At 42.9% G+C, this 20,962-nt stretch overlaps 1 protein-coding gene across 2 annotated transcripts; it reads left to right on the forward strand.

Moving 5' to 3' along the window:
* The first annotated feature begins 9,567 nt into the window (after nt 1-9,567).
* On the forward strand, nt 9,568-19,909 carry MCTS1 (MCTS1, re-initiation and release factor). 2 transcript variants are annotated; one of them, XM_008072627.2, is made up of 6 exons: nt 9,568-9,989; nt 11,142-11,294; nt 11,801-11,898; nt 13,023-13,156; nt 17,961-18,028; nt 19,700-19,909. In XM_008072627.2, the coding sequence occupies exons 1-6, from the start codon at nt 9,979-9,981 to the stop codon at nt 19,779-19,781; spliced, it is 546 nt and encodes a 181-aa protein (XP_008070818.1). In that variant the 5' UTR covers nt 9,568-9,978; the 3' UTR covers nt 19,782-19,909. The 2 variants fall into 2 exon arrangements, with proteins under 2 accessions (XP_008070818.1, XP_008070817.1); XM_008072626.2 differs by lacking the exon at nt 9,568-9,989 and adding an exon at nt 10,073-10,617.
* Nucleotides 19,910-20,962: the final 1,053 nt, after the last annotated feature.

Below are 20,962 nucleotides of genomic sequence, written 5' to 3' on the forward strand. Positions count from 1 at the left end.
CAGCCTTCCAAGTAGCCGGAATTACAGGCATGCGCTACCACGCCCGGCTGATTTTTTGATTTATTGGAGAGATGAGGTCTCGCTGCCCAGGTGGGTCTTGAACCCGTGGGCTCAGGCAATCCACTCACCTCAGCCTCCCAAAGGTGCAGGATTACAGGCTGAGCCACCGAGTCCTGTGGGCCTTCTTGCTGTTAGGGACTCTATCCAGAGTCAGCAGGGCATCACATGGAGAGGGGGCTGAGCATGCTTCTCAGGTCTTTCTCCTCTTATGAAGTCATTAATGTCACTCTCATGCTAATCCATTAACCCATTAATCCATGAATGGATTAATCCATTCATGAAGGCAAAGCCCTCATTACTCAGTCACCTCTTAAAGACTCTACCTCTCAATACTTAGACATTGGGGATTAAGTTTCAGCATGAGATTTGGGGGTGGTAAACATTCAAACCATAGCAGATGGGGTTTAAATTACTGCTAAAGACAGTCTAGAGTATGACCATGGGAGATAATGGCTGAGATGAGGTGGAGGCCAAGCAAGATCATTGGAAGAGCAGGGTTCAAGGAACTAAGAGGAAAGGATGTTGGAGAAAACCAATTAAATACATATTGAAAGACTCAGTATTTATGATAAGACTAGTGGTGGGGTGACAGTATCCAAGGAGTTAAAATTGAGAAATGAAAGGGAGTAACCCAGAGGGCAGTAGCTGACAGCAACAATGAGTGAGCAATGGATGGATAAATCTCCTGACATGAAATTCAAAGCAAGGAAGTTTGAGGGAGGGATATGGTCTGGAAGTATCAATAAGGAACAAAGAGAAGACTTTAAAAATTTTTTTGAGTCAGAATCTTGCTTTGTTGCCCAGGCTGGAGGGCAGTGGCACACTCATGGCCACCTGGTCTCAGGCGATCCTTCCACCTCAGCCTTCCAAGTAGCTGGAACTACAAGTGTGTACCACCATGCCCGGCTAATTTTTATTTATTTATTTGTTTGTTTGTTTATTTATTTATTTATTTTAGAGACAAGGTCTTGCCAAGTTGCTCAGGCTAGTCTCAAACCCCTGGGCTCAGGCAATCCCTTGCCTCTGCCTCCCAAAGTACTGGGATTATAGGTGTGAGCCACCACACCCAACCAAGAGGCCTTTCTTGTGGGAGAATAAACAACCACCATTTGAAGGCCTCAGGGAAAGCAATGACTGTGGAAAAGATCCAGGTTTCCTTTAGTATAAGAAGATGAGGCTGGTGGTATTCCTGTAATCTCAGTACTTTGGGAGGCTGAGGCAGGAAGATTACTTGAGCCCAGGAGTTCAAGACCAGCCTAGGCAAACATATTGAGAACTCATGTCTAAAGAAAAATTAAAAAATTAGCTGGAACTCAGGAGGCTGAATCAGAAGGATCGCCTGAGCCTAGGAGGTTGATGCTGTGGAGAGCCGTGATTGTGCCACTCCAGTCTGGGCGACAGAGTGAGATCCCAACTTAAGAAAAAAAAATAGGGACACTTCTGGACATTGATCAAGGCAAACAAATTATGACTAATACCTCAAAAGCACAGGCAGCATAAACAAAAATAGATAATGGCGTCACACCAAGCTAAAATGCTTCACATAGCAAAGAAAACAATGAACAGAGTAAAGAGATAACCTGTTGAATGGGGAAAAATGCCTGCAAACTATTCATCCAACAAACAACTAATCCAGAATATACAAGGAACAAGGAACTCAATGAACTCAATACTTAAAGGACATGAATAGACATTTCTCAAAAGGAGACATACAAATAGCCAACGGGAATATGAAAAATGGTCAGCATCACTAATCTTAAGGGAAATGCAAATCAACATCACAATGAGATATCACCTCATCCCAGTTAAAATGGCTGTTGTTAAAAGGAAAAAAAGTTGCCGGCCTCGGTGGCTCAGCCTGTAATCCCGCGCCTTTGGGAGGCTGAGGTGAGTGGATTGCCTGAGCCCACGGGTTCTAGACCTACCTGGGCAACTTGGCGAGACCTCATCTCTACAATAAATGTAGCGCGCGCCTGTAGTTCCAGCTACTTGGAAGGCTGAGGCGGAATGGATCGCCGGAGCCTTAGCAGGTTGAGGCTGCGGTGACCCAGAGCGGCCACTGCACTCCAGTCTGGGTGACAGAGTGAGACTCCAACTCAAATAAATAAAAAAATAAATAAATAAATAAAAATAAAAGGAAAAAAAGTTAACAGATGCCTAGCAAAAAATTTAACAGATGCCTAATGAGGATGCAGAGAAAAGAGAACTTTTATGTGCTATTGGTGGCAATGTAAATTAGTACAGCCACTATGGAAAACATTATGGAGATTTCTCAAAAAACTAAAAATAGAACTACTATTTGATTCAGCAATCCCAATACTGCATATTGATCCATAAATAAATAAATTATACAAAAGGGATACCTGCACTTCTATGTTTATTGCAGAACTGTTCACAAAAGCAAACATATGGAATCAACCTGTGTCTGTCAGTGGACAAATGGATACAGAAAATATGATATATGCTGGGCACAGTGGCTCACATCTGTAATCCCAGTATTTTGGGAGGCAGAGGCAAGAGGATTGCCTGAGCCTAGGGGTTCGAGACCAGCCTTGGCAACTTGGTGAGACCTCATCTCTACAATAAAGAAAAATTAGGGCCAGTCATGGTGACTCAAGCCTGTACTCCCAGCACTTTGGGAGGCTGAGGCAAGAGGATTGCCTGAGACCAGGAGTTTGAGACCTGTCTGGGCAACTTGGCGAGACCTCATCTCTACAATAAATCAAAAATTAGCTGGGCATGGTAGTGCGTGCCTGTAATTCCGGCTACTCGGAAGGCTGAGGTGGAAGGATCACCAGAGCCCAGAGGGTCGAGGCTGCGGTAGCCGGGAGCGGCCACTCCACCCCAGTCTGGGCGACGGAATGAAACTGCAACTCAAAAAAAAAAAGCATGTATGTACAATCTATACATAAATGCAACAAAAATTTCTGGAAGAATACACAGAAAATTATTGTCAGTGGGGAAGGATGGAAAGAGTTGAGGAGGTGAGGGAGAATGGGGTGGAATAGTGTAGGACAGGGCAGGGAGACTTTAAGTGCTGTGATTTAGAGTGCACAGTTCTGTAACTTACTAGGGTTCAAATCCAGATTCTGGTACTTCATATCTGGGTAGTCTTGGACAAGTTTTATTTTATTTTTTTGAGTTGGAGTCTCACTCTGTCACCCAGACTGGAGTGCAGTGGCCGCTCCCGGCCACCGCAGCCTCGACCTGCTGGGCTCCGGCGATCCTTCCACCTCAACCTTCCAAGTAGCCGGAATTACAGGCATGCGCTACCACGCCCGGCTGATTTTTTGATTTATTGTAGAGATGAGGTCTCGCTGCCCAGGCGGGTCTCGAACCTGCGGGCTCAGGCAATCCACTCACCTCAGCCTCCCAAAGGCACGGGATTACAGGCTGAGCCACCGAGCCCGGCTAAGTTTTTTTTTTTTGTTTGTTTGTTTTTTGAGTTGGAGTCTCACTCTGTCGCCTAGACTGGAGTGCAGTGGCCACTCCCGGCCACTGCAGCCTCGACCTGCTGGGCTCCAGCGATCCTTCTGCCTCAGCCTTCTGAGTAGCCGGAATTACAGGCGCGCGCTACCACACCTGGCTAATTTTTTGACTTTATTGTAGAGATGAGGTCTCACCTGCCCAGGCGGGTCTCAAACCTGTAGGCTCAGGCAATCCACTCACCTCAGCCTCCCAAAGGCGCAGGATTACAGGCTGAGCCACCGAGCCCGGCTGGACAAGTTATTTAATTTCTTTTTCCTCAGTTTCTTAATCCATAAAATGGAAGTGTTTATAGTATCTAATAAGTCACTGTGAAAATTAAGTGTTAATACCCGAAAGCATTTGCAAACGGTAAAACAGTAAACATTAACTATTATTATTGTTACTATACTTCTGTGTTGTTTGAATGTTATATGTGGGAATATTCATGCATTTCCTTTGAAAAGGCTAAGAGAAAGGAGCCAGGAGAGAAAGAGACTGAAAATATAGGAGAGAGGTAATAGTAGGTTGAGCAAGGTTATAGAGGGGACCCACACATGAATGGAATCTGGAATGCACATAGAATAATTAGACCTAATTAGAAGAGGAATATCTTTTGTTTTAACTGTTGAAAAGGATGCCTGTGAGTATAGTTTTAGTTTGGCAGTACGAAGTTGGTTTCCCATCTGGAAACTTCTATCTTATCTTTAGAAGGTGAGTTATTTGGGGCTGCTGAGGAGTTGGAACTTTTTAAAAAAAAATTATTATTGTTTTATTAATAGAGATGAGGGTCTCACTATGTTGCTCAGACTGGTCTCAAACTCCTGGCCTCAAGCGATCCTCTCGCCTAGGCCTCCCAAACTGCTGGGATTACAGATATGAGCCACTGTGTTCAGCATGGAGGTTTGAAATACTGGAGAAGATTGGGGAGTATCATTTGGGTGAATGAGATAGTGAGCTAAAAACATGACAGGAATCCTCAGAAATGTTGAAGGTCCACTTGAGGTCAGCAATCACAAATTCAGAGTGGTACCCATCTGTTAATCTGTGTGATTTTCTCTTGCAGTGTTTAATACCTCTGGGGTAGAGGGAAGAGGAAAGACTCTGAACCAGATTCCAGGATATTTGCCGAATGAGCAGAGGAGAGCAAAAAGGTGTAGTCAAGGTGTAATCAAATAACATGAAACTCAGAGGAAGAAGGATCAGGGAGTTTTACCTGAAAGTGGAGGAAAAATGGTCTGGACGTTGCAGTATGGCTGGAAGAGGGTGCCCATCTCACCTTCTCACTATGCGGTACATGCAGTGTGTTGGTATTAATTACTTTCACTGGAAAGAGCTGTAAAGGAAGCTCCATCCTCATGGGAAAGCTAGGAATGTCAGTAGATATTCGGGGATGAGTTTGAAGATGGTAGAAGAGTTTTTGTTCACTATGGAATCATGTTTGAGAAGGTGCCTGGGGATGAAGATGGAAGTGGGAGGTCAGGTCCAGGGAGAAGAAGCACAGAGCAACACGGGATTGCAATTAGAAGAACAACAACAATAATAATGAATGATAACAATAATAATTTAACAGTGCTTTGTATCTATTATCTCGTTTAATCCTCATAACAAGTTCAAGAAGTAGAGCTTTAATTTTACAGATGAGAAAACAGGCACAGAGTATAAGTGACTTGCCAAAAGGTCACATAGCAAATATGTCAAATGGGATGCTTACATGTTGGGTGATGATAGAGATAAACAGGGATGTAGTGAGGTTTGTTTGGTTTGGCTCATCACAAGTTTGGCAAGATGGTTTGTCCTGATAGTCTTCTGACAAAAGGGGGGTTCTCAGGTCTCTCCAAATTTAGCCATATTTGTATCTGGAGACAGTAGCTGCTGTTTTGTTAGTGTACCTTATATTGCTTGGTGTGGAAGAATCCAGGCAGTGACAGGGCCAATGCATTTTCTAACCTGTGCTCTGGAGCGTGATTGTTGGTGGGAGTAGTGGTGTGATTCTTAGGTGTGTCTTGCCCTAGTGGAGTATATTAAGCCAGGCTGCAGCTGTCTGTAAGGTGTAAGGCTGAGGGCAGTTAGTGGGAAATGTGACCCTACTGGAAGACTTCATAGGCTGTAGATTCTGAGAGATGTGAGGCCCGGCAGGGGTCTGGCAGTGGTTCAATTCTTTCTTGCAGTGAAAGCAGCTCCTCCAGTGTTCAAAGCTGTGGCCTTACTCCTAAAGAAACCTTTCTTTCCTGGGCACTAAAGAGTTTGTGTGCCATGCTTGTTGCTCAAGGAAGTTGATAAAAAGAAGAGGAGACTTTACTGCAGACTTCCTTGGGCAGCATTTTAGAGCTTCACATCAAGAGGACCCTAAAAAAATCCTTTCAGAATTCTAAGGAGGCAAATACAATTGTTAAACATTTAATGCTTATTATAGTTAGGTTACTTATTTTAGCAACATGTATAATAGACTTGAGTTTTCTGTATCCTGTGCTACATGTACCTTGAGGACCCTTGTAAAATAAATAAATTTCACAAAATATTTATGCACAAATTATATTAATAGGACAGAGAGCATGTATGTCTAAAACATAAAGATCCTTTATAACTGTTTATTTCATGAATGAATGAAGTTCATTGTTTTTATTTTTATTTTATCTATTTATTTATTTATTTTTGAATTGGAATCTCACTCTCTTGCCCAGGCTGGAGTGCAATGGCATGCTCATGGCCACCACACCTCGACCTGCTGGGCTCGGGTGATCCTTCCACCTCACCCTTCCAAGTAGTTGGAACTACAGGCGCGTGCCACCGTGCCCTGCTAATTTTTTGATTCATTGTAGAGACGAGGTCTCGCCAAGTTGCCCAGGCTGGTCTCGAACCCGTGGGCTCAGGCAGTCTTCTCACTTCAGTCTCCCAGAGTGCTGGGATTATAGGTGTGAGCCACCATGTTGGGCCTGTTTTAAAGAGGTTTATTTTGAAAAAAAAAAATTTTTTTTTGAGTTGGAGTCTCACTCTGTCGCCCTGACTGGAGTGCAGTGGCACGCTCCCGGCCACCGCAGCCTAGACCTTCTGGGCTCCGGCAATCCTTCCGCCTCAGCCTTCCAAGTAGCCGGAACTACAGGTGCACGCTACCACGCCTGGCTAATTTTTTTTATCTATTGTAGAGATGAGGTCTCACCAAGTTGCCCAGGCGGGTCTCGAACCCGCGGGCTCAGGCAATCCACTCACCTCAGCCTCCCAAGGCGTGGGATTACAGGCTAAGCCACCGAGCCCGGCTAAAATTTATTTTTATTTTTATTTTTCAGCAGTTGTCTCACTCTGTGCCCAGGCTGGAGTACAGTGGCATGCTCACGGCCACTCCAACCTTGACCTGCTGGGCTCAGGTGATCCTTCCACCTCAGCCTTCCAAGTAGCTGAACCACAGGTGTGTGTCACCATGCCTGGCTAATTTTATTTTATTTTATTGTAGAGACAAGGTCTTGCCATATTGCCCAGGCTGTTCTTGAACCCCTGGACTCAGGCAATCCTCTCACCTCTGTCTCACAAAGTGTGGTATTACAGGCGTGAGCCACTGCACCTGGTTTCAAGCAAAAAAATTAAGAAATTAGGAAGTCCATCTGGATGTTATTAGTTTCTGGCTCCAAGTTAACTTTTATTTACTAGTGCAATATGTACCTATTGCATATGGTATTATCATATATAAGATCTCATGCAAATTATCTATGCTCACTGGTCTTATACTGTTTAATAATAACAGTTTATTGCTGTTTATAATGTATTTATTGTGAAATGGCAGGCTTTCAGAGTTGCCAGGAGAGGAAGACTGGCAAGAATCCTGAGAGTGTAGAACTAGCCACAGCTCAGGATCTGGGCTTTAGTTTCATATGTTCATAACCTCAGTATTCTTTTTTTATTTTATTTATTTATTTGAGTTGGAGTCTCACTCTGTCGCCCAGTCTGGAGTACAGTGGCAGCTCCCGGCCACCACAACCTCCACCTGCTGTGCTCCGGCTATCCTTCCCCCTCAGCCTTCCAAGTACCCGGAACTACAGGGGTGCGCTACCACACCCGGTCATTTTGATTTATTGTAGAGATGAGGTCTCGCCAAGTTGTCCAGGCGGGTCTCGAACCCGCAGGCTCAGGTAATCCACTCACCTCGGCCTCCCAAAGTGCTGGGATTACAGGCTGAGCCACCGAGCCTGGCAACCTCAGTATTCTAAATGTTGCAGAGTTGAGCGATGCTGGTAATGTGGACTCATGCTAAGGACATTCACATGAGACTGATATATAAACCAAAATGTCAATTTATTCATTTACAAATGCAAACATAGTTGTTGATGCAGATTTGATTTGAAGATAACAAATTCTTTTTTTTCTAATAAATTTTCACTTTATTTTAAAGATGTGGGGTACAATTCAGGATTAGGTATTCAAGTGGTCATCATACAGATAAGGTTTGGGCCTCCCTTTGGTCCCCACTTTGCCTGATTTGAGATCAGGTACCCTTTCTGATGGTGTGTCCTCCCCCTCTCCTGGCAGTATCCTGCTACTGCCAATCCCTTTCTTTTTTTTTGACTTGGGAGTCTCACTCTGTCGCCCAGGCTGGAGTACCGTGGCATGCTCACGGCCACCGCAGCCTTGACCTGCTGGGCTCAGGCAATCCTTCCACCTCAGCTTCCAAGTAGCTGGAACTACAGGTGCATGCCACCATGCCCGGCTAAATTTTTATTTATTGTAGACTGGTCTCGAACTTATGGGCTCAGGCAATCCTCTCACCTCGGCCTCCCAAAGTGCTGGGATTATAGGCATGAGCCACTGCACCTGGCCCCAATCCCTTTCTTATAGTGTAAATTCTGTCCCTGTGGGCAGATCTTCATGGGAAGCCAAATTATAATTAGAAGACCATTAGTACCATGAAATCAAGACAAGGTGAGTTAGTTGGACAATTCAAATGCATAGTACTGTTTGTCATAATTGCTGTAATGGTCCATTTCCCCAGCATGGAGGAGAGTATTTGCTCCCTGGAGAGACTGGTATATTTGTTTTAGAGGTCAGTGCACACTCAACCCATCTCCTGAGTAGGGCTTGGTCAGATTTTTAAATTTTTTCCATGCTTTCTTTGCTGATCAAAATCCTTGATTGGAATAATTTTGGTTTTTTTTATCAGCTCTTTCTTAGAATATTGCAGAAGTAAAATGTGTATCATTAGCTGTTATCACTTCAATCACACTACCTTCATTTTTTTTTTTTTTTAAGAAAGAGAGGAAGAGGACTTTGGGGTGGGTCACTCTCTCTTTCTACCTTTTTCGAGACAGGGTTTCACTCTGTAGCCCAGACTGGAGTGAAGTGGTACTATCAGCTCACTGTAACATTGAACTCCTGGGCTCAAGCAATCCTCTCACCACAGCCTTTCAACTAGCTAAGACTACAGGTGCATGACGCCCCTCCTGACTAATTTTAAAAAATTATTTTGTAGAGATGAGAGTCTTTCTATGTTGCCCAGGCTGGTCTCCAATTCCTAGGCAATCCTCTTACTAAGCCTCCTAAAGTGCTGTGATTACAGGCATGAGTCACCCTGCCCAGCCACGTTCTAGTATTGCTCACCTAGAGGCCATTCTGTCCAAAGACATTACGTCTCTTGATTTATAGCTCAACTTGTAGGTATGGGGGTGAGGCAGGAGGCTGCAACATAGTGACTTTTATGTAACAATTCTATAGAGGCACCTTATTGTGGCCAGTGATTAGGATTACCAGATAAAAAAACAGTTAAATTTAGATAATCAAGAACTATATATATTTTAGTGTAGTATATCCAAAATATTGATGAAGTATACTTACACTACAAAAGGATTCATTGTCTGAAGTTCAAATTTAAATAGGCATCTGTATTTTTATTTGCTAAACCCGGCAATCTTACTAGCACAATAACATGAAGCCATGAGGCTTGCCTTGGCTCATGCTGGTAGGTAAGCACCAATCCATTCGGTTGCGTCAGACGGAGAACAAAAACCATTCCCACTAAAAAAAAAAGTTTAGCTTGGCGGTAGGTAGCAACGAAGCACGGAAGAATCTTGACCCTTTGAGGAACCCGTAACTGACGCAACTGCCATAAATGCTGCTTTGAGGGATTCCCCGCCCCCTCCATTCTTCTCTTCCTGCAACTAGAAAGAATTGCTCTATCACTTCTTCCTTCTCAAGTCCCGCCCTTTCAGCCACCTCCAACTGGAGAGGAATCGGTTGTCCAAAAGGAGCCCGCAAAAGCGCCGACGTGGAGTTCAGAGGAGCGGAAGTAGTCAGATTTCACTCAGAGCCGTAAAACGCGGCTAGCTTTCTCGCCTTCCGGATAACGACAACAGCTCCCGACTGTCAGTGCCGGCCTTCCTCGTGTAAGGGGATCTGCCGGACCCTTGCTAATTCAATTTCTTTCCCATCCCGGGCCCTTCCCTATCGTCGCCCCCTTCACCTTGGATCATGTTCAAGAAGTAAGGACATGCTGTGGCCTCCATCGGCTGCTCACAAAGGCGGTGGGGGTGGGGGTGGGGAAGAGGGCGAGAGCCACGATCCTCTTTCTCTCTCCCCCGCCCCCTGCCATCCTGACTCCCTAAGGTTTTCTATAGTACTTTGCTCTCACTCGCAACTTGCAACACTTTTTTAAGCTTTCCGTCCCTAATTCTCAATCGGGTTTCGGTCCCTCCACTCCCGTTTTTTTTTTTTCTCCTTACCCCTCTTTCTCTTTTACCCCCTCGTCCAATTCTGTTTCCATTTCTAGCGCTCTACCAATCACATCCGTGCGCTATGATTTAGGGGCATATCCTCTTTAGCGGAGAGGGAGCCCTACACTCACTGCCATATGTTTATTAGTTATGAACTGAATAAAGGAAGGCTTGACTTCCTGGGTCATGGGAGTGAAGGAGTCTGGGTGACAGGAAGCAAGCGGTCTGTCATGCCTATTGCCTAGCTGCTAGCTTAACCTTGCATTGAAAATAGCGTGATTGCCCCATAGACTATTCAGTGTAAGGAAGACAAAAATTCCTTGGGAACCTACCTAGTAGGTTGGCCTTTAAGATTTAGTAGGCGCAAAAACCAAAGGGGGAACATGGGCAAAGGAAGGTGGGTTGTTTTTTTGTGTGTGTGCGTGAAATTTTGAGCAAACATGGAGATCTTAGAAATCATCATCATCATTTTAAAAATAACCTCAGCAGGTTACATAGCCTAGCAAGGGCCGTTTTCTGTTACGCTTGGGTTGGTCTTTTGTATCTCAACACTTGAGGGTTTTTGTTTTTTAAACACAGGTTTTTTATTATTGGGGGGAGCCTGTCTCTTCCAGAATTAAGTAAGATTTTTCAGGAAAGGCATTTGTATAGCTAATTACAGATTATAGTGCAAAATGTTTCCCATATCTTCCCCCTACCCCCCAGCTAATTGTTGTATACCTGACAGTTTATTTTAATATTGTATTAAAACGTTGGTTTTGTGTTGGATAGAATAAAAGGGAAATGGTAAATGGTTAAAAAAATGTATTTCATAATTATTTTCAGCATCTAAATACTTGCTTGGGAATAGGAAAATATTTCTAGGTATTCTGATACCTCTACTTAGAAATGCCTTTTTTTCTTGCAAAAATTACTTGGCAGATTTGATGAAAAAGAAAATGTGTCCAACTGCATCCAGTTGAAAACCTCAGTTATTAAGGGTATTAAGAATCAATTGATAGAGCAATTTCCAGGTATTGAACCATGGCTTAATCAAATCATGCCTAAGAAAGATCCTGTGAAAATAGTCCGATGGTAAGTCTGTTTTTCTCTATGTAAAGTTCAAAGTAGTCAAATATTTAGATTGTACTCATATTAAGTGGAATTACTTTCACATGAACTGTTAATAGATTAATGATGGGAATAGACATGGAATAACTCAAACTTATCAATATTTATATTTCAAAGAATTTCTATGTCTATGAAAAAGTGTGGCTTTATGTATTGATTACTTTATTAAGGAGTTACATTTTTTCATTCAGAGTTGGATTTAACTTATTTCAGTTTGCACTTTAGAGATTTGTTTTGTTGAATTATCTAACAACGGAATTAAAACAATAAAATGTGAAATAAAGTTGGTTGTAGCAGGTCATATTTTTCTCTTTTTCCTACTGATTTGAATGATAGAAAAAAACAGTGTCAAAGTTTACTTTATCTCTGTGTATGCATATTTTATGTTGTAAATTTTAAAAGATCTTTGAGTAATATTCATTTTTCAAAAAAAATGTCTAACTTGGTACTTTGTAACATTTCTCTTACAGCCATGAACATATAGAAATCCTTACAGTAAATGGAGAATTACTATTTTTTAGACAAAGAGAAGGGCCTTTTTATCCAACCCTAAGATTACTTCACAAATGTAAGTCTTGTTAGAAATATGCATTTGGGCATATGGAAAGACACAAAAGGAGTTGAAAGTGACTTCTGATAGTTAGCTCATTATTTATTCTAGGTAATAAGGAATATAAAACTAAAATAAATGCTTATCTTGTGGTAAAAATGAAAAATGCAAATTCTCTCATTATACATTCCAGAAAGCCCAAGAAAGAGCATTCATTCATTCACTCTACAAACACTTATTGAACTAAACATAAGTAGGCGCTGAACTGTATACTGAGAATACAGTGGGAAGCAAAGTCAGACATGGTCTCTGTCCTTACGAAGCTAATAGTGTAGTTGGGGGAAGAAACAACAATTAGGTAATTACACAGCTATGTATTTACAAAGTGTGATAAGCACTGTAAGCATTTTTATCTTTTAAATTTGTATCTAGATTTCACCTGGCCCCAGTTTATTTCTGTTATAAATATCAGTGCTAGGCTGGGCGGGGTGGCTCATGCCTATAATCCCAGCACTTTGGGAGGCTGAGGTGAGAGACTTGCCTGAGCCCATGGGTTTGGGACCAGCCTGGGCAACTTGGCGAGACCTCGTCTCTACAATAAATTAAAAAATTAGCCGGGTGTGGGAGTGTTTGCAGCTACTTGGAAGGCTGAGGCAGAAGGATCACCTGAGCCCAGCGAGTCAAGGCTGCAGTGGCATGAGCATGCCACTGTACTCCAGCCTGTGCTACGGAGTGAGACTCCAACTTAAAAAAAAAAAAAAAAATCAGTGCTGCAAAATGAATATCTTTCTACTTTAATATATTTTATATTCCTCATTTTTCCTTAGGATGAAGCCCTAGAAGTAGAAATACTGAGTTAGAGTTTGAACCTTTTCAAGGCTGTTGATACATGTTAAGTAGTCCTTTAAAAAGATTGTACCCATTTACAAGCCTTCTAGTAGTGTTTCTACACCCTTGCTAGCACTGGAAATTACTTTTCTTAAAAATTTTTTCCAATTTGGTAAGCAAAGGATAGTGATTTCAGTTTTATTTTGTATCTGTCAGAGTACTGTAATTTGGGGAAATATTCGTTCATGTCCTTTGCTTTTTTCTGTTGAATCATTCATCCTAGTAATTTAAATAATGTATTTTTTTTCTTCTAGATCCTTTTATCCTGCCACACCAGCAGGTTGATAAAGGAGCCATCAAATTTGTACTCAGTGGAGCAAATATCATGTGTCCAGGCTTAACTTCTCCTGGAGCTAAGCTTTATCCTGCTGCAGTAGATACCATTGTTGTATCCTTCCCAGGCTGTAACTGCTGAAATGTATATACATTGTATTATTGTCATTACTGAATGACAGAAAGATCTGTCATTCTAGAGAATATCAGATGTACTTTTTTGGAGGTTACTCTTACTGTTGTCTCATATAGTTCTGATCCCACTTGAAGTTGTGGGAAGTAACTTTGTTTCTTGATACTACATTATGTTTCATCCCAGGTAGTTTCTTAGACGTTAAATGAGAACAAGTTATAAGAGGCCCAGCTATAGCCAGACGTGGTAGCACGCACCTGTAGTTCCAGCTACTTGGAAGGCTGAGGCAGAAGGATCGCAGGAGCCCAACAGGTCGAGGCTGCAGTGGCCGGAAGCGTGCCACTGCCCTCCAGCCTGGGTTACAAGAGTGAGACTCCAACTCAAAAAAAAAGAGGCCCAGCTGCATTTCAGCCCAGTTAGGGTCTATTGTTTTTTGTTTTGTTTTGTTTTGAGTTGAGTCTCACCTGGGCTAGAATGCAGTGGCACGCTCAACCACTGCAGCCTGGACTTGCTGGGCTTAGGCGATCCTTCTTCTCAGCCTTCCAAGTAGCTGGAACTACAACGTGTACCAGCGTGTCCTGCTCATTTTTTGATTTATTGTAGATATGAAGTCTTGCCAAGTTGCCCAGGTTGGTCTCGAATCCCTAGGCTCAGGCAATCCTCTTGCCTCCATCTCCCAAAGTGCTGGGATTACAGGTGTGAGACACTGCGCCCAGCTAGGGTCTATTGTTATACTCAGAACACAATATGAAATTTGATGACTAGTGTAAAGTATGTAGGTGATATGATTGGATCAGCTTTTTGGACATCAGCTTGTCACTTTAATGACTTATCCAGATATACTGGAGAACATGCACTCAATAGGGAATTTAGGTACTGTATATAGTATCTCTTTTCACAAGCAATAATTTTGTGTTAGGAGTGGGTAGTGGGAAATATTAGCAATCCTCAACTTTTATTTTAAAAATTCATCGTGAATTGTTTGTTTGGGTCTCAGAGCATGTTTCCTCAAAGAGAAATGCCAAAGACCCAGATAGTCCTTAAATATTCAACTCATGCAAGGCTCAGTGGCTCAGTCTGTAATCCCGCGCCTTTGGGAGGCTGAGGTGAGTGGATTGCTTGAGCCCGTGGGTTCGAGACCCGCCTGGGCAGCGAGACCTCATCTCGACAATAAATCAAAAAATCAGTCATGTGTGGTAGCGCGTGCCTGTAATTCCGGCTACTTGGAAGGCTGAGGCGGAAGGATCGCCGGAGCCCACCAGGTCGAGACTGCGGTAGCCGGGAGCGGCCACTGCACTCCAGTCTGGGTGACAGAGTGAGACTCCAACTCAAAAAAACAAAAAACAAAAAAACCCCCAAAAAAACCAAAAAAAAAAAATTCAACTCATGACATAGCTGAATAATTCTGCATTATTTCTGTTTGTGTGTACGTGTGGACTGTTTCAGCTATATTTTGGATTGAATGGATTTTTGTGATTATTCTGGACAGGAGGCCATCTCCTTTGTCATAGCCAAAGTGGTCATTTGCCTCAAGATTGAGAAAAGGAATGGTACTTGGTGGGAATAGGGAAGTCACTTTGGGAGTGGGTTTTATAATGTGTCCTGTGTTCAAAAAGATGATATTCTCTGTTGTGGCAGTTATAGCTAAGGGTAGTATAAATTGTATGTTTATATTTTAGGAACAGCTTGTTTGATATAGATACTATTCACATAATAGGTACTCAAATAATTGGAGCAATGGTAAATGAATGAATTGAAAAGCAATGGAAACTGGGTGCTGTGGCTCATATATCTGTAATTCCAGCACTTTAGGAGGCCAAGGCAAGAGCATTACCTGAGCTCAGGGGTTTAAGACCAGCCTGGGCAATATGGCAAGACCTCATCTCTACTGTAAAAAAGTAAAATTAGCTGGGCTTGATGGCACGTGCCTGTGGTTCCAGCTACTTGGAAGGCAGAGGCTGAAGGATCACCTGAGCTCAGCAGGTCGAGGCTGTGGTGGCCATGAGCATGCCACTGCACACCAGTTGGTAACAGAGTGAGACTCTGACTCAAAAACAAAACAAAAAATAATAAAGTAATTCTGTGAGGACAGCTTACCTTTTTGTTTATGATTTCTCTAATGTTGATAAGCTTATAGGTCTTCAGTTTCCCCTAAATGGAAAATTTTCTTAGTACTAGCCTTTACTTTTCTTTTTTCTTTTTTTTTCTTTTTGAGTTGGAGTCTCACTCTGTCGCCAGACTGGAGTGCAGTGGCTGCTCCCGGCCACCGCAGCCTCGACCTGCTGGGCTCTGGCGATCCTCCTGCCTCAGCCTTCCAAGTAGCTGGAACTACAGGCGCGTGTTACCACTCCCGGCTCATTTTGATTTATTGTAGAGATGAGGTCTTGCCAAGTTGTCCAGGCGAGTCTCAAACCCGTGGCCTCAGGCAATTCACTCACCTCAGCCTCCCAAAGGCACGGGATTACAGGCTGAGCCACAGAGCTCGGCCAGCCTTTACTTTTCAAAATAAATGTTTGGAATAATTATAGATTTACAGAAAGTTGTGAAAAAGTAGATAGGTCCTGTGTACCCTACGTCTTTACTTTAAAAAATATGTACTGCAATGTTTAACATTCCATAAGCTTCAAAACCAGAATCATTCTGGTTCTAGAAAGGTTGAAACTGTTATATACATATATATATATATTTTTAGCTGGAGTCTCTGTCACCCAGGCTGGAGTGCAGTTGCACAATCACGCTTCTACAGCCTCCACCTTCTGGGCTTACGCAATCCTTCGGCCTTAACCTTACAAGTAGCTGGAACTACAGGTGGGCACCACCACACCTAGCTAATTTTTTGATTTACTGTAGAGACCAGGTCTCGCCAAGTTGCCCAGGTTCATCTTGAACCCCTAAGCTCAGGCACTCCTCTTACCTCCGCCTCCCAAAGTGCTGGGAATACAGGTGTGATCCATCACGTCCAGCCAAAACTGTTTATCTTAAAGACAGAATGGGGACCAGGCATGATGGCTCATGCCTATAATCCTAGCACTCTGTGAGACCAAGGTGGGAGGATCACTTGAGGTCACAGGGTTCCAGACCAGCTTGTGTAACCTAGTGAGAAAAAAAATCAGGCCAGACTCGGTGGCTCAGCCTGTAATCCCAGCACTTTGGGAGGCCGAGGCAAGTGGCTTGCCCGAGCCTGCAGGTTTGAGACTAATCCGGGCAATTTGGTGAGACTTCATCTCTACAATAAAATAAAAAATTAGCCGGGTGTGGTAGTGCACGCCTGTAGTTCTGGCTACTTGGAAGGCCAAGGCAGAAGGATCACCTGAGCCCATCAGGTTGAGGTTGCGGTGGCTGTCAGCATGCCACCGCACTCCAACCTGGGCAACAGAGTGAGACTCCAACTCAAAAAAAAAAAAAAAAATCTCTTAAAAATAACCCATTTACTGGGTGCAGTGGCTTATGCCTATAATCCCAGCACTTTGGGAGACCAAGGTGAGAGGATTGCCTGAGCCTGCGGGTTCGAGACCACGTTGGGCAACTTGGCAAGACCTCATCTCTAAACATAAAAAAATAAAATTAGCTGGTTGTTGTGGTGTACACCTGTAGTCCCAGCTACTTGGGAGGTTGAGGCAGAAGAATCTCTTGAGCCCAGGAGACCAAGTCTGAGGATGAGTTGTGATCATGCCACTGCACTCCAGCCTGGGCAAACCCTGTCTCCAAAAAAAAAAAAAAAAATGCGAATACAATTATTATTTTTGATGTGTCTTTTACATAAGGGGCATTCAGTGATTAAAAAACTAGAACAATTGATATTTATTACAGTTTTTTGTATTTTTGTTTAATTGGGCAGCCCCTGGAATCAGATTAAGTTCAGAGAGACTCGCTACTTTTAGTTTAGTTTTTTTTTTTTTTTTTGAGTTGGAGTCTCTGTTGTCCAGGCTGGAGTGCAGTGGCACACTCATGGCCACACAGCCTCGACCTGCTGGGCTCAGGTGATCCTTCTCAGCCTTTCAAGTAGCTGGGACCACAGGCATGTGCCACCATGCCCAGTTGATTTTTTGATTTATTGTAGAAACGAGGTCTTGCCATGTTGCTCAGGCTGGTTGGTCTCGAGCTGCTGAGCTCAGGTAATCCTTTCGCCTTCACCTCCCAAAGTGCTGGGATTACAGACGTGAGTCATTGCACCTGGCTTGTTTTTAGTTTTTTATTTTTTGAGTTGGAGTCTCTGTTGCCTAGGCTGGAGTAGGGTGGCACGCTCACGGCCACCACAGCCTCAACCTGCTGGGCTCAGGTGATCCTTCCGCCTCAGCCTTCCAAGTAGTTGAACTATACACACGCCACCACACCCAGCAAATTTTTTTGATTTATTATAGAGATGAGTTCTCACCAAGTTGCCTAGGCTGGTCTCGAACCCCTGGTCTCAGGCAATCCTCTCACCTTGGCCTCCCAAAGGATTATAGGCTTGAGCCACCGCACCCAGCCTGTTTTTAGTTTTTATGTCCAATACATTTTTTATCCTTTTTGTATGACTTACTCTGCTTTTGTTGGCATGGGGTTATAGTATTAACATTTATCTTGAAAGAAAAATGATTATTAGACTTACTTATTTAGCACTTGTTGAATATTTACAGTGTGCCCACAGGCTCTCATACATTCCTCCTCTCAAGAAGTTAATGTTCCAGGAGAGGATACACGGTGTGTTTAAAGTGGCTTAGCTAGTAACATGATCATTTATTTGACATCCTTCCCATCCTCTAAGGCATTTTGGTAAATAGTTTTCTTAGCTGTGTGTTTTCAGGCTATCATGGCAGAAGGAAAACGACATGCTTTATGTGTTGGAGTCATGAAGATGTCTGCAGAAGATATGTAAGTCTTGCTTTAGGTCCCCTTAACTTTTAAGACATGGGTAACCAACCAGGAAGCATCAGAAGTACAGGTGAAATTTGCTCTCATTCATACCACATCTTATAAATATCTAAGCACAGAAACCTCATTTCTGATATTTCCTAACACTTAGAAAGCCATTGTCTTTGGGATTGCATTTTTTCTTTCTTTCTTTTTTTATTTTTATTTTTTGAGTCAGAGTCTCACTCTGATGCCCAGGCTGGAGTGCAGTGGCACACTCACAGCCACCACAGCCTTGACCTTCTGGGCTCAGGTGATCCTTTTGCCTCAGCCTTCTAAGCAGCTGGGACTACAGATGTGTGCCACCACACCCGGCTAATTTTTTTACTTATTGTAGAGATGAGGTCTCGCCAAGTTTCCCAGGCTGGTCTCAAACCCCTGGGCTCAGGCAGTCATCTCGCCTCTGCCTTCCAAAGTGCTGGGATTACAAGCATGAGTCACCATGCCTGCCTACATTCTTTCTTAAGCATTCTGAAAAGAACTCATGTACCAACACAGCTGTTTTATATGTATGTATTTGGTATGTTAGGAATTTTTTATTTAGTACAATTTAAATTGGGAGGGAAAATATGTTTGGCTGTTAGTTATCGAAACAGTGATATAGGGCTAGGTGCTATGGCTCATGCCTGTAATCCCAGCACTTTGGGAGGCCAAGATGGGATGATTGCTTCAGCCCAGGAGTCTGAGACCAGCTGGGGAACATAGCAAGACCTGTCTCTATAATCAAAAACTTAGCTGGGCATGGTAGCACATGCCTGTAATCCCACCTTCTTTGGAGGCTGAGGTAGGAGTATGGCTGCAGGGAGCTATTATCATGCCACTGCACTCCAGCCTGGGCAACAGACTGAGACCCCTACTCAAAAAAAAAAGAAACAGTGACACAGTACAGCACCACACAGTATTTATCTTATATTCTCACCTGGTGGCACAAGAAATGTAGAATATCAGAGAGCTATGAGAGATAAATTACCAAAATAGGCAATATATCTTTAAACGTTGGAACCCATTTAATGACCAAATTGATTAGTCATATTAATTTTGTTTCATGGTTAGTGTAAATAAACTTTGATATTTTCCTAGTCTGATGACATCATTACTCTGCTTCTATAGACCCACTAGTCAGATCAGTAAAATCACTTTAAGATATGAACTGCCGCCGGGCTCGGTGGCTCAGCCTGTAATCCCGTGCCTTTGGGAGGCTGAGGTGAGTGAATTGCCTGAGCCCGCAGGTTTGAGACCCGTCTGGGCAGCGAGACCTCATCTCTACAATAAATAAAAAAAATCAGCCGGGTGTGGTGGCGCATGCCTGTAATTCTGGCTACCTGGAAGGCTGAGGCGGAAGGATCGCCGGAGCCCAGCAGGCTGAGGCTGCGGTGGCCGGGAGCGGCTACTGCACTCCAGTCTGGGCGACAGAGTGAGACTCCAACTCAAAAAAAAAAAAAAAAAAAAAGATATGAACTGCCACAGAGTAATGTAGTTTAATAGAGCAAGTAATATAAGTATAGTAGCAATAGATTTCCTACTTGTGACTCAATAATTACAAAATGACAAATGCACTTTGAATTATGTGTATCATGAGCAAGCTATAAAAATGCGTAAAAATATGTTTATGTGTTTTTTCCCCTTCTATAGTGAGAAAGTCAACAAAGGAATTGGCATTGAAAATATCCATTATTTAAATGATGGGCTGTGGCATATGAAGACATATAAATGAGCCTGAGAAGGAATGCACTTGGGCTAAATATGGATATTGTGCTGTATCTGTGTTTGTGTCTGTGTGTGACAGCATGAAGACATTGCCTCTGTGGTTATGCTGAATAAATTCAACAGATGCTAAAATTCTGTTAGCTTCAGAAATTATTTTAATTTTTCTCAAATTCAGGTTAAAATTGGGTCCAAATTTGGACATTAAAAGGTATCTGGTAAGTAACCAAACTCAGACAACTAAATGTCCTTTCTTAGACTTATGATGTAAGATGAAGGGCAGGAGTTGGTAAATGGATTTTCCAGTTTATGGTGGACCCCCAGAGTATCTGTCTAGTTAATATGACTGGAAGCTAGACTGGAAATTTTATCCTATTACCCCAGGGTATCCATTAGTGTGCCTCTTTTTTGTGTGTTTGTTTTTCTTTTTAACTTTTCATTATGGAAAGTTCCAAACATACTCAAAAGTGTGGGGAATAGTATGATGGACCTTTCTTTTTTTTTTTTTTTTGAGTTAGAGTCTGGAGTGCAGTGGCAGCTCCCGGCCACTGCAGCCTCGACCTGCCGGGCTCCGGTGATCCTTCTGCCTCAGCCTTCCAAGTAGCCGGAATTACAGGCATGTGCTACCATGCCTGGCTGATTTTTTTATTTATTGTAGAGATGAGGTCTCGCTGCCCAGGCGGGTCTTGAACCCGCGGGGTCAGGCAATCCACTCACCTCAGCCTCCCAAAGGCGCGGGATTACAGGCTGAGTCACTGAGCCCGGCTATGATGGACCTTTCAATATTCATTACCCAGCTTTAGTTTATGGCCAGTCTTAATTTCATCTGTATGTCACTTACTTCTCCCCATCCCCCAGTTATTTTGATGCATATCCAGACATCCTATCATTTTTTCCATAACTATTTTAGTATGTAACTTTAAAAGATAAGTGGCCTTAAAAAAGCAAAAAACACAATAACATTAACATACCTAAAAAGTTTAGCTTTTAAAATATGATTAACGACCTATACTGGGTTCAAATTCCCTTGGTTGTCTCTTGATTTTTAAAATGTTAACAGTTTGCTTGAATTAGGTACTAGACAAGATTCATACATATCATTTGGTTGCTATTTATTTATTTATTTATTTATTTGAGTTGGAGTCTCGCTCTGTCGCCCAGACTGGAGTGCAGTGGCCGCTCCCGGCCACC

The sequence above is a fragment of the Carlito syrichta genome, unplaced genomic scaffold, assembly GCF_000164805.1.
Source record: "Carlito syrichta isolate Samal-C Ts95f unplaced genomic scaffold, Tarsius_syrichta-2.0.1 Scaffold315361, whole genome shotgun sequence".
Lineage (NCBI taxonomy): Eukaryota > Metazoa > Chordata > Mammalia > Primates > Tarsiidae > Carlito > Carlito syrichta.